Source organism: Hippocampus bargibanti, linkage group LG07, assembly GCF_051943395.1.
Source record: "Hippocampus bargibanti isolate YZ-2025 linkage group LG07, ASM5194339v1, whole genome shotgun sequence".
Taxonomy (NCBI): Eukaryota; Metazoa; Chordata; class Actinopteri; order Syngnathiformes; family Syngnathidae; genus Hippocampus; species Hippocampus bargibanti.
The window spans coordinates 13,453,961-13,467,826 of NC_142740.1; the positions used below are offsets into that span (position 1 = coordinate 13,453,961).

The following is a 13,866-nucleotide window of genomic DNA, read 5'->3' on the forward strand; positions in this document are numbered from 1 at the left end:
GCCTACTGCCCACAGACGACTGGGATCGTCTCCAGCACCCTGTGGAGGATGAAGCGGTTTGGAAGATGAATGAAGTATACTATTAAGTATAGTATAGTATAGTATAGTATAGTATAGTATAGTATAGTATAGTATAGTATAGTATAGTATACTCTCATTGACCGACAGTTTGCGGGTGGATGTACAGGCCCTCTGCATGCACCTCGCAATGATGTTGTGAGCAGAAGAATAATTAACTCTTCTTTTAGGGGCCAAAATGTATAACAAACCTGTTGACATGTTTCCATTCATAAGAAAATAAGTCATGGCTAATGTGTCATTTTCGTTCAGGCTCAGGTCATACCAATTCCATTCCCGTAAATTGAGACGAGCTAATTATTTAGATATTGTTTGCCCCAGTATTGATCCCTTTTACAACATTGGTGGTGAAATTTGGATATTTATTCAGATATTTATTAGTGAAGGTGAAGGAGCGTCTCAGATGCCTAGTTTAGTGATGTTTATGTAGTTGGTGTCATGATCCATGTGGCGGTTCCGTTTAAAAAGTACTGTTGCAGTGAATGGTGGTTATCGCAAATAAAATTCACTGCAAAGTATATTCTGTGGGAGTGGCATCAAATTGAATAGTGATATTCACTGACTTTGGCCCATGTTATAAATTGGCTATACATACTGTATTCTTTGTTAAACCAAGAGAAGAGACCATTAAAGGACAACCGACGTCCCTTTTTTGTTTTTTAACTGACATCAGAAAAACGTTTTATAGCATCTAAAATACCCAAAACATGCAGTATGATATTTTTAGTCAAATGCAAAACACCAATAAAAATGACTTAAAGTGTCCAAAATCTGCAAAAATTTGAGCTGCGAATTGGGCATTTTCAGAAAGTCCCGCCCCCAGTTCGTGATGTCACGCCAAGACGTCTTGCATTGCTAGTGATTCAAAACAATGGCTTCAGATTCAGAGAATATGCTTTCTTGTTCCACATCTAGTGATGAATATGATTCACATAGTTCTGAAGAGGAAAGCATACATGTTTGCAATCGATTAAATAATTTATTTGTGCCATTTTGAGGCAACATTGGGGGAAAATGTCTCACCCAAAAAAAGAGGCACAAAATGGCGACCTCCTGTGGCCACCTCCGTTTCCACAGGCTGATAAATTCCTTATATGGCGCTTGGGCGCCCTCTTCTGGCCTTCAGGTGGCTTTTGGGTGCAACACAAGGTCCCCAGACCAAACAAATACAGCGAAATTCATTGACGTGATTGAAGGACAGAAACAGGAGTGTACTGAGGGGAGCGTTCGAGTTGCTCATTTCATTTCTACTATAGCAAGCCGATGGAAGGACTGCTCCTTTAGTGACGTCACGTGCGGACTCGTCACCAACTCAAAAACAAGACTTCCTGAATATTCAGCGCAAGTCTTAAAACGTGAAATATAGCTGTATGCGGTGGAATCTTTGTAAAATACGCTCAGTAGAAGTCATTTGAAGCTATTTTATAAATTATGGACACAACTTGACCGGAGACGTCGGTTGTCCTTTAAATGACAAACGCTGTCGAACTGTGCCCGGGAGCCAAGGCGTGGCTTCTTATGGAATTAATCAACAAATAGAATACTAGTATTTACTCTTAAACACGCCTTTTCACAGTTGCTATGCCTACCTCACGGTTCTCTCTGAAAGACGAGCTTGGTAGCCAATTGTCTCTGCGCAGGGTAGAAACAGGAGTGTACTGAGGGGAGCGTTGGAGTTGCTCATTTCATTTCTACTATAGCAAGCCGACGGCTGGAGCCATATACGAGGCTGTCTGATGGACGCGACTGAAACGCGGAAGGAGGGCAACGCTGTATAAACGTCTCCGCAGAAGTCTGGCCAGGTCATAAATCACATTTTCTTTCAATTTACGTTTCTTCAACCGCCGTTATAAATGCATGCTTATTTGTGAAGCCGTCGCACCGGTTGTTCATGTCAGTGACAGCACTCTAGTTGGCGCAGTTGTTTGACTCAAGCTAACGCTGCAAAGGTTCAGTTCACCTGACAAAAACTGAATACAGTATTAGTTCCAAAATATTTGCTAATATAAAAACACGGTTACAATCTTTGTTGTATTTACCGTCGTAGAAACGTATTTTTTTCAGTGTACTAAATTGCACTAAATTGCACTAAATTGATCAATAAATACAACTATTGATTAAAATGAAAGATAACATTTTACCTTAAGTCATCATTGAGTGTGGATTTTGTTGTGTGCTGATTTTCTGGACAGTTCGTTTCAGTAATTTTTAAAATCCCATGATACGAATTCCTAAATTTCCTCAGTTAAAAACTGACAGTGTGGCTTCATGTACTCACACACGTTCTCTCTTTCTCTTCTGTAATATTTTGTCAATTGTTAGTGCATCGCCACAGGTGTCATCCATGCCATTGGACATATAGTTTTAAGTTATTACGACCTTGATAATCACTTTGCTCCTTGCAAATACTAGTCAAATAATCAACACTCAGCATTTGTTTTCTAGGCTGGCTGCGTGAACACAAAACGTTTTTTTCATCTCCAGTCACACTTCATTGTTTGATAGATGTTCCAATAAGTTTGTTGAACATTTCCATTCTCGGTATTCCTATACGCAATTACATTGTTTCAAAACGCTCTGTGTATGTAAGGGTGAATGTATTTATGTATGTATGTATGTATGTATGTATGTATGTATGTATGGATGGCTGTATTTATATCTGCTATTTTTACAATTTCAATTCTAAGAGGCCGTGTTGCAGTCTACCAAAAATGGGAACGACATATTTTTTGGATATATTTTCAACATATTTTTTAAAATATATTCTCCCAAAAACGTAAAATGAGCCATGATCTTTTTTTCTATTGTGTGTTTAACACAAGTGAGGCAACAAAAAATTACCGTAATTTGTTGACCTCAATCTTCTTCTGCAACCTCATATTCTTCAATGTTGTTCTATCTATAGACAAAGTGAACAAATGAAGAAAAATGGTTGGTTATACAGAGCTTTCACCATCATCTATATACTGCAAATATGTGTGACGCGACTATCGAGAATCTTTGAAAAATCTGTTAATTTTCCTGAATGGATGATATATTTTCAGAAAGGTTCTGTGAATCATATTGACAATGAGATTCTTCGATCCTTTTACGATCTTAATCTGAGTGGATCATTTGTTATATCACCTGCTGTCTAGCTACGGTTGAAACGCCTAACTATTGCTTCTAAGGGATGGCGGCAAGCACTAAAAATGAGGAGAAATGATGACTGAAGAGAACTACATGTACGATGCTAGGACAAACTCGGGATATGCCAAATAAAAATTTCCTGCAGACATTGCAGCCAATTATGTGCACAGAGCAACGGTAACACTTGCAGGTTAATAAGGTGAATGCCCGTTTTGCATTTAGGTTTGAATGGATGAGTTCATTGACACCTCGTGTATTGTTCTAAACAGGCAACAAGCAAGGATATTACATCCATGCATAATAACATATAGTTTGACCTTACTTATTGAATTTAAAGATTTATTTGATCTTATTTCTCTCCCGCATTATTAGCTCCCCATTGAATGGCCATCATGTGTTAGTCATATATTAGCTTAATTTTCAATGGAAAATGAATCTGAAATTAAAGGAAAGTGTGTGTGACAGTTTGCAAGGCACTGACTGCGGCAGCTTTGCTTTTCAGGCTCAGGTACATATGAAATCATGTCACTCTTTATTATTGTAAAACGCAATGTATGTACATGTATTACATAGATTGGACACTGGCTGAATCTGACTTCATATCCATTACAACTCTTCCCCCCTTTCTCTTGATGTCCATGGGGACGTTATCATTTTTTAGAGCTGAAAAAAAGCCTGTTTGTTTTCTTTTACAAGTTGACATTTTAGCACATGGCTGTTCCATATAATTTGTGTCGGGGCACACTGTATCACTCTAATTAATGTGATTACATTGTTTTCTGTTATTGTTGTTAGGTATGTTGTGTTGTGCATGAACCTTTTTCTCTTGATGTCCATTGGCAGAGGAACAGTCTATAGCTCTAATTGATGGGAGGTTATTGTTTTTTGTGCTATTTTCATTAGGCTTTGTGATTAGGAGTTTTAAATACAGCCAATACAGGAAATCCTGCCGACCGTCATCAATATTCTTAAACACAATAAGGTCAGACGTTACCGATGACAGAAAATCATGATTAGTGCATTGTATTGCTAAAAAATACTGTCTCATACTCTCATGAAACACCATGACCTGCGCTTGAAGCTGTGAATGTGTACAGCCAAGGTGCCTCTCATCCACAGATGGAAGGTTCCTGAGGCACTCGGTTCTGGCTCACTTTATGGGTTAGTAGTTCATTGGCTGCCACACTGTGTACAGTGATCAACTAATATTATCTTTAAAAAACTGGAGGAAACAGAGGAAAGCCGTTGTACTGGATGTAGCGGTCCAGAGTGATGGAAACATCAGAAAGAAGGAACACAATAAAGTAGAGAAATACCACTGGCTCAGAGAGGTACTGGAGAGAGCCTGGAATGTGAAGGTGACAGTCGTGCCTGTGGTGGTCGGAGCACTCGGGGCAGTGACCCCCAAACTAGACGGGTGGTTGCAACAGATCCCGTGAACAACCTCGGATATCTCGATCTAGAAAAGTGCAGTGCTTGGAACAGCATGGATACTGTGCAGAACCCTCAAGCTTCCTGTCCTCTGGTAGAGGACCCGAGCTAAAATGGAGGACAGACACCACATCGTGTGGATAATAAATGTCTTGACGCAGAGCGTGATTAAAATGCTGCCATGGATTAGATGGGGTCAAAATTTATGGAAGAGGATTAGGCCTTCTTCTTTTCCTTTCGGCTTTTCCCTTCTGGGGTCGCCATAGCGAATCATTGTCCACCATTTTTAGAGGTTTGATTCACATGTTTGTTTTGGCCAAGCTTTTACGTCCCTTCCTGACACAACCCTCTGTATTTAGCTTGGAAGAGGATTAGGGCCAATGAAAAAAATAAAATAAAGATGGCAGGATTCTCACTTTTATCTCAGAATTCAGACTTTAAAGTGAGAATTCTCACTTTTAAGTCACTTTTTTATTTATCTAGCTGTCCAGCTATTGATCTATCTGGATGGCTATCTGGCTATCTGGACTGCTATGTAGATGGCCATCTAGCTGGCTACCTTGCTGGCTATCTATTTGCTATATGGCTGGCTGGCTATCTATTAGCTAGCTAGCTTTCTATCTATTTGAGTTATTCCGGGTTGAGTGAATGCTGGCGCGTGTGGCTGCCGCTGTTCACCCACAGAAAAACTAATCCTGTGACTGTAAAGTGACCTTGAGAGTTTTGAAAGGCACTTATAAATGAAATGTATTATTATTATATACGGTATCCACAAGTATACTTAGATTATATACCTTGAGTGTCAAACTCAGTTTATTGGGGGGGGCCGTTGTCCTGCATGTTGTAACACCATCTGTGAAACTAAGGGAGTTGGCTATGGCTCAGCATCCTTTTTGCAGATTAAAATGGCCTGGACATGAAGGAATTGGTGTAGAAATATAGTGTGTGTGTGCTTGGGATGTGCTGACAGATTGAGAGCAGTGCACAATTCCTCACGTGTGCAGTTTTGAGGGAACATTGAACAACACACCCCTCGCAGTCAACTTGGTAGGAGTCCATGTTTGGCCACTCCTGTTTTAATGGTATTGTCACTTTTACAATATCAAGGTAAATTTGACATGTAGATTTAGGATTACCTGCCAAAAAGATTATTGGCTGATATTTTTAACTGAAATTGGACAGCCAATTGGAGAAAGGCTTCTCTATGAAATACTGAAATTTCAAGGTTTTTTTTTTAATTTTTGATAACTAGGCTTGTTTTTCTTTTTAGCATTAAGGTTGAAGAACCACTTCCAATGGCATTCACCATATTGATATTTTATTTTGGGAAATCTTATGTGACTGCTTTCAGGATCAGTTTAATGAAAGTCTACTTCTGAAGTTGCTTTTTATAATACCCTGTTGTTTCCACATCTGTATGTTAACTCATTCACTGCCAGACAATGTGCAAAAAATGTGTCCACTCCATTGCAAGGATTTGTGTCATTTTCACTGTAATTGTAGGACCCATAGAATATTGAGTTTTAGGACTACATAAACATTGAATGCAACGTAAGAAACCTTGGACTTTCTTCTTTCATCAGAAAAACAAGTTTATTTCGAACTTACTTGGTTGTAGAGTTCTCTGCATTTAAAGTGGGGGCGGCTGACCCCCTCGTGGGAGGGAAAAATATTGCTAGAGGTCTGACCGAAGTTTGAAACGCAACCCCCCCCCCCCAGAAAAAACAAAACCCAAACACATTTGGGAATGGCGCTCCACGTCATGCTTTTCAATTCCTGCATAAATTCGGGAATGGCAGTGAATGAGTTAACTGGTGCTGATGTGAAATAGTTTTGTGCTAAAATACCACAGGCTTTTTTTACGCAAAAAAATGTGATGTAACGTGAATCATTGAACATTGTAAATGACTTCAAGTGAAATCTTGATCTCAATTCTCTGGGGGTTTGTGTGGACCTCCTTGTTAGATTGTGAAGTGCTTTCTGTGGCGGACAAATGTATGCTCATGCAGCTGCTCAATGCAGCGATGGCTGCCTGGCACATGGTCACAGACTTCCGGAGTGCTGAATTAACAAAACTACATTCAGGTCCTGACAATGGGGATATCGCCTGGCCAATGTTGAGCACTCAGCTTTCCCCCTATTCCTCTGCCAGTTAAAGCAAAGTATTTTATCACTTTCATTGCTTTTCTGTACTTTGCCTTGTCATTAAATCCAGGTGATGTTCCTACTTTGGTAATTATGTTTGATGTGCCTTTGTCGTCCGCTTTGTTGTTTGGTTGTGGTTTTGCAATGACAATTTGCGAGTGCAGAATTTGTTGTGTACGTGATGAGAGTATCAATGAATTGCCGATAGAGTGAATTTATGCCGAAGGATTCAAACGTTCATGTTTTCAAGGTACACCCACCGCCGTTTTCATGGTGTCACAAATTATAAGCAATGTCTGAATTTTAATATGTTTTGAATCAGGATCGGAATCATCTTTTTTCGCCTCTCACAATAAATTTGTCTCCCATAGTACAGGCTGCACATAGTAGATATGAAGGAAAAACACTCACTCACAACACCGCAAACACACACACTGACATGGTGAAACAGTGTTAAGCAGATTCCTTACTTACAGACAGTGTATTGTCGGTGTTCAAATACCTGACATGTTTCGGCGACTACTTCCGCCTTCGTCAGAGTGTCACGGATGTTGCTGTGACGCGCCATTTTCAGCTGGTGTTGCTATGAGGGCGTGACCTACCTGTCAGAACTGACAGGCAAGCCACGCCCCCCGCTGTCCGCTCGTCCCTCCAGGATGCTGCTCCAGGTAGTAGAGAGCATGTAAGCTCCCTCATCCCTGTTGATGGTCCTTGGTCCTCGCTTTCGGATTTCAATGGCCTCCCTGATCCAGCGCTGATGTTTTTTGTCTTCGGTGCGGATGACTCTGGCCTTCTCCCAGTCCATGATGTGGTTCTCTCTTTTGCAGTGGTCCGTGATGGCTGATTTATGGTGCTCCTGTTGTGCAACAAGAGCTGTTGTGTAACAAGAGCAATAAAAGAACAAGCACAACAGGAGCACCATAAATCAGCCATCACGGACCACTGCAAAAGAGAGAACCACATCATGGACTGGGAGAAGGCCAGAGTCATCCGCACCGAAGACAAAAAACATCAGCGCTGGATCAGGGAGGCCATTGAAATCCGAAAGCGAGGACCAAGGACCATCAACAGGGATGAGGGAGCTTACATGCTCTCTACTACCTGGAGCAGCATCCTGGAGGGACGAGCGGACAGCGGGGGGCGTGGCTTGCCTGTCAGTTCTGACAGGTAGGTCACGCCCTCATAGCAACACCAGCTGAAAATGGCGCGTCACAGCAACATCCGTGACACTCTGACGAAGGCGGAAGTAGTCGCCGAAACATGTCAGATCACAAAGGAGAGATTCGGTCACGTACAGTCAACTGTGGTGTTTGTCATTGGAAACAATTTTTTTGTACCCAAAAAAATCATTCCGTGGAGGACATGCTACCGGAAACGTTCGTTACCATGGAATACTCAGGCCTAATACAGGCAAACAGGGCCACTGCAGATTCTGGTAATTTTGCATCAAACTAATGAACAACCCGGTCCCAATATTTGTGGACACAGTTACAAGTACAGTAAAGTCTCGTTATATCGATATCGGTTATATCGATAGTACCGCTTATTACGATACTATTTTCATTTCCCTTGCACGTTTCTAGTCTTTTTATGTATAATTAGTACCGTTTAGTACGATACCCGGTTATTATGATAGTCCGGTTATTACGGTGCTCCTTTTCATCCCCCGCCGGCCATTTTTGTTGTTTATATCGATATATCCGTCAACTTGGTCACGTGTCTTATTACGTGAGCCGCCATCGGTCGCGCCATTGGTCGACTTGGTCACATGAGCCGCCATCGGTCGCGCTATTGGTCGACTTGGCCGTGTGACTTTGTCACGTGACACGCCATTGGTCGCGCCATTGGTCAACTTGGTCACGTCTCTTGGTTACGTGTCACGACATCAGTCGCGCCATTGGTCGACTTGGTCAGGTGACTTGGTTACGTGCCCAGCACCCGTGTAGCAGAGCCATTTTCATTTTCAGACGCGAGCTCGTGTGTAGCAGACGAGATTGAAGTGTTTGTGTTAAAAGGTAAAAATGGGAAGCAGAAGAAGATTGATGACTTTTTTAAATTGTATACATAATACAGTAAGATGTAAGCGTTTCCCTGCAGTTTCCCTGTTGTGTTATGTACATGCCCACTGTACTGTATATGAATGCAATCGTTTTTTGCAACAATGTTTCTTGTTTTGTCTGCTGAAGCGCGATGATTTTGAAAATTATTAACATTCTATACTGTGTATTAAAGGACAGCCGATGTCACTTTTTATTCAAATGCAAATAAAAATGACTTCACGCCAAGACAAGACAACTTGCATTGCTTGTGAATCCAAACAATGGCTTCAGATTCGGATAATATGCTTTCTTGTTACACATCCAGTTATGAATATGTTTCAAATACACTGTAGTTCTGAAGATTAAAGCATACATGTTTACAATAATTAAAGAATTATATGTGCCATTTTGAGGCAACATTGGGGGAACATCTCTGACCCAAAAAAAGGGAGCTAATGGCCAGCTCCGTTTCTTCGGCTTTTGTTTAATGCAGTTCGGCGCAGGATCGGATATATCGATAGTCCCGGTTATATCGATATTTTTTTGGACTCCCTTGAATATCGATATAACGAGACTTTACTGTATTCCATTTCTCCTCCATCCATCCCATACGCACATGGGGGTTGAACGTCACCATGATGAAGCGTTATGCGCCGACCGTTGAGCGCAGGGTGCCAACTCAGTGGCCTGTGCACTCTGAAGCCTCAGAGCTATGTGGTTTTATGAAGGTATATAGCACAAGATGGCATCCGTTGCACTCATATGCTTGTTTGCAGCTCAACTGACATAGGTCCTGACACAAGATGGTCTTCTCTGCCTGCTTTGCCAAATTAAGGGACAGATGAGTCAATGCACCATGGAGGTTTTCACTTTACTTAAATGACTAGCGTTTCATCATCTTGGACAACACATGGAAAGGCAACGCAAAACGCTCACAGAAATGAGCCAGAAAACCGGGAGATGGGAAGCTGATGGCTCTTCAAATGCAAATCACCAAGAATGAACTCACGTTTCAGATAAACGTGGATAAATGAGTTTAAATTATCTTTAAAGTCACAATTGTTTCATCTTCATCTCCCCATCAGCTTGAAAAAAATCTTGCATTGATGGATATTATTAAAACATATAGTTTGTCTGCTTTATACCTGTACCTGTCTTTATTAAAATTGTTTATTATGTTCACTATATATTCACATATTCACTATGTGCTCAGCACTGCCACTGTACTAAACCCAGTTTTGCTCTTGCTTTCTTAGCAAATGAGTCTGCCCTGTAGCACATTTTGTACTTTAGGACCTGGGGCGTAGCACCTCTTCAATCCCACATAGCAATGTTAACCCACTCTGAGAAGAGACCATGTTAGTGTCCCGGTTGTGTGTTTGTTGTCCTTCACCTCTTTGTTCAAGTCATCTATCTGCGAGTATCCAAGGTTCTGCGGTGGTGGAGTAAACCATGTTCACATTGGGATGATAAGGTTCTGTTTTTGTGTCATAGTAATAATATGTTGGGCTGCTTGTGTTTATCAGGGTGTGTGAATTTTATTCATTCGTTCCCATCTGTCCTCCAGACCTTTTGTTTTTGGGGATGGTGGCAATCTGTGTAGAGTTAGACAATCTGCAAATTTGGCTGCGCTCTGCGAACAGATAGTTCGGAATGGCACAGCTGATAAACAAATTGCTTTGTCTTTCTGACTGATTCAGTGCGTTTTTTGCTATCATGATCTTGCATTCATAACTGTGCCTTAAAGGACAACGGACAAGTTGTGTCCATAATTTGTAAAATGGCTTCAAATGACTTCTACTGAGCGTATTTTACAAAGATTCCACCGCATATAGCTATATTTTATGTTTTAAGGCTTGCGCTGAATATTTCGGAAGTCTTGTTTTTGAGTTTGTGACGAGTCCGTACGTGACGTCACTGAAGGAACGCCCCTGACCGAAAAAAAAAGGACACATTTTAGCAGTCCTTCGATCATTTTCTGCCTCTTTTTTGGTGATACATTTCCCCCCAATAAAAATTGGCATATTTTTCCCCCTTTTTCTACTATGGGTTCTTCCTTTTATGATTCTTATGGTACTCCTCCTGGAGCCACAATCTTGATCTTGATCTCTCAAAGCTTGATCTTGGCAACCACGCTTTTAGCTGCAATTGGCATTAAATTTTCCCAATCTTTGCGGTGTCCTGCGCTGATCATCTGCCACCTCTCGCATCATCAACAATGAAATTTGAATAAAAAATAGCCATTGGATTCTTCTCAGGTATGCACACGAGACCTAAGTTATGTTACAGTTTCTCTTGGTATTCCAATTCCTGGGCTTCAGTTGTATTCCTGCATTCAGTGGGACCCTGATTCCATGACCCATCGGCAGTGTGGTATTGTGCCTCAATTGTGAAGCTTTTTCCAGAACCAAAAATTGTGTACTGACATAATGACGGAGGAATGACGGAATGCAAACTACTTAACATGTCAGTGGGGATGAACTTGATTACAAGGATCAAAAGGAATAGTATTCACGAGACAGAGGCAACACACTGTATGAACAACCGGTATTTGAGAGCACTTATTTTAGCAGAACTTCAAACATGAGGCTTCTTTGTGATGATTCTGTTGTTTTGTTGTTGTGTTTGTTACTGAGTTAATTAGGTTAAGTGTGTCGTACCTGACCAAGGTGGATTTTTTTTTTGCGGGGGAATGCATATTTTCAACAGAACAAAAGAATGATCATTGCTTAACCGACCGATTAATATTAAAAAATGTTAATCATGAGTAATGTACCCCCTCATGCATTCCAATTGCCATCAATCATACACAGTTGTATTTATTTATTTATTTATTTGCAGCCAGATTCCATTCCCCTTGAATAGTGGGGTGGGGGTTATCTGTTAATATATTGTAAATACAGTGATACCTCAGCTCACGAACTTAATTGGTTCCCAGAAAGTGTGTGTAAGGCGAAAAGTTCGTTATTTTTTTTCCCATAAAATACCATTATAAATTAAAATAATCCAAAAATAATCCGTTCCCAGGTCACGATGAAACATATTCTCCTAAATAAGCCTTAAAACTACACAAAATATACCTTATTTCATGTATAATATATGTTATTGTATTATAATTCAAGAAATAAACTGCACTATATAATAAAGTCGTTTTATTTACCTTTGTGATGGTCGTTTATGTAGTTGCCTCTTGATGATATCCGAGTGTAGTTGCCGTGCTTTCTCGACGATAATACCCTCACTCACACGATCCCCTGCTAGCTGCTTTTCATTAATCCAAATCAACAGAAGTTTTTCAACCTCTTCTATTGCCTGAGACCGTTGCTTCGACAACACAGAAACACCCTTAGCCACACGTAGCAATGGTCGACTTAGCGTACTGGTACCGGGACGCTAAGTCACACAAACGCACACTTTGTTTGTGTTTTTCAATGATCTCCTTCGTCTGCTTGACCGTAATTTTCTTTTGTCTCCTCTTCGGCTTAACACTAGCCTCTGGTGGGGTCTTTCAGTCCCATAATAACAAAAGTATCCTCAATAACAAACCACGTCCGCACTCAAACAAAAGGGGTGACGAAAACTAGTCCGCCATCCACAGTGGCACTGTGTGCTTTGGTTTGTCCACCGAAAATGAGTTTGTTTAATGTTCATGAGTCGAAAAGTTCGTGAGCTAAAGCGTTCGTAAGATGAGGTACAGACTCATGAAACATGAATATCTGAGACAGGAGCATTCATCAGTGCTGTGTTTTATTGTGTACTTTACTCAATAGCGTTGTCATCTGTAAGCATAAAGAGTATGCATTCATGACAAGTATCAGAAATGTTCATGGATATAGTCAATACAAGCAGGGGGACGGCAAGTGTTTTGTTTTTCAGTTCAATTGATTTGATAACTAGACCAGATGAGTGGTGTCAGCCCACGCGCCAATCAGTTATGCCTTTGGTGGCTCTTGCACTTCACCATCACTCCTCATTTGCCTGCCCATCCTCTGAGATGTTCTTCTGAAGTCTTTGTTATTCCCAAGGAGCATCTTTCCTACGCTGAGTTTATCTCGTGTATTGTTGAAGGAATTGGAAATAAACCCTGTTTTTTCCTGTTAAAAAAAGAACAAAATAATATATGGAACAGTTAAATCTCATTTCAAACTCCTCTGACGTGTCGATCCACTTGCAACGGAGAATGCTCAATGTAGTTCCTCTGCAATATGCCCTACAAAGAAGTTTGTCTCTCGGGCAGGCTGAATCACTTGAAACTTCGTCCTTGATTCCAACTACTTTTTTTCTAATCAGCCAGGGCTCTGGCACAGTCTTTTGGTGTTTTGAAGTTATATAAAGCGCATGTTCCTCAGAGTCCTCTGGTTTCCTCCCACATTTCAAAAACATGCATGGCAGGCAAATTGAGCACTCCAAATTATCCCTAGGTGTGAGTGTGAGAGTGACTGTTGTATGTCTTTGTGTGCCCTGCGATTGGCTGCCAACTAATACAGGGTGTCCCCCACCTAGTGCCCGAAGACGGCTGGGATAGGCTCCAGCAACCCCGGCGACTCCAATGAGGAATAAGTGGTACGGAAAATGTATGTATGGATAAAGAGCACAGAAAGTACATTGGTGACTTGTTCAGCAAAAGACAGAGGAATAGGTTGGGAAGAAAAATAATATGTACATTGCGAATAACTAGCTGTGAATAGACAGGAGCTCACACACTGCATTTGATTGTCAGATGGCAAATAAGACGTAATTGAACCACTTTGTCTTCCAACAATATGCTTGTAAACATCATTTAAAGTTCTAACACATTATTTCCTCTCCACTGCTATTACAGAGCATGGTGACTATCTGTTGAGTGATGATGGCTTCCTTTCAGAACAATTTTTGGGTAAGTGTCTCAATAATTATTTCAATATTTTGAATGCTATGTATTGTATACATAGCATTTCCTCCAGTCTTTTGTAGGCCAGCGAGCCACCTGTTTTTCTTCTACACTTGACAAGGCCAAGAGCGTTCCTCGTTTGCCACTTCGACAATATCAAAATGACTTGTGCCT

At 40.9% G+C, this 13,866-nt stretch overlaps 1 protein-coding gene across 2 annotated transcripts in view; it reads left to right on the forward strand.

Annotated features, from left to right (window-relative positions):
* The first annotated feature begins 1,677 nt into the window (after positions 1-1,677).
* fcho1 (FCH and mu domain containing endocytic adaptor 1) overlaps positions 1,678-13,866 on the forward strand; it is a 49,253-nt gene continuing 37,064 nt past the window's right edge. The window contains exons 1-2 of one of the 2 annotated variants that reach the window (XM_089000254.1): positions 1,678-1,880; positions 13,645-13,698. In XM_089000254.1, the coding sequence (XP_088856380.1) occupies positions 13,669-13,698 (30 nt within the window). In that variant the 5' untranslated portion in view covers positions 1,678-1,880; positions 13,645-13,668. The remainder of the gene's footprint in view (positions 1,881-13,644; positions 13,699-13,866) is intronic. The other variant, XM_089000255.1, reaches the window with a different exon arrangement.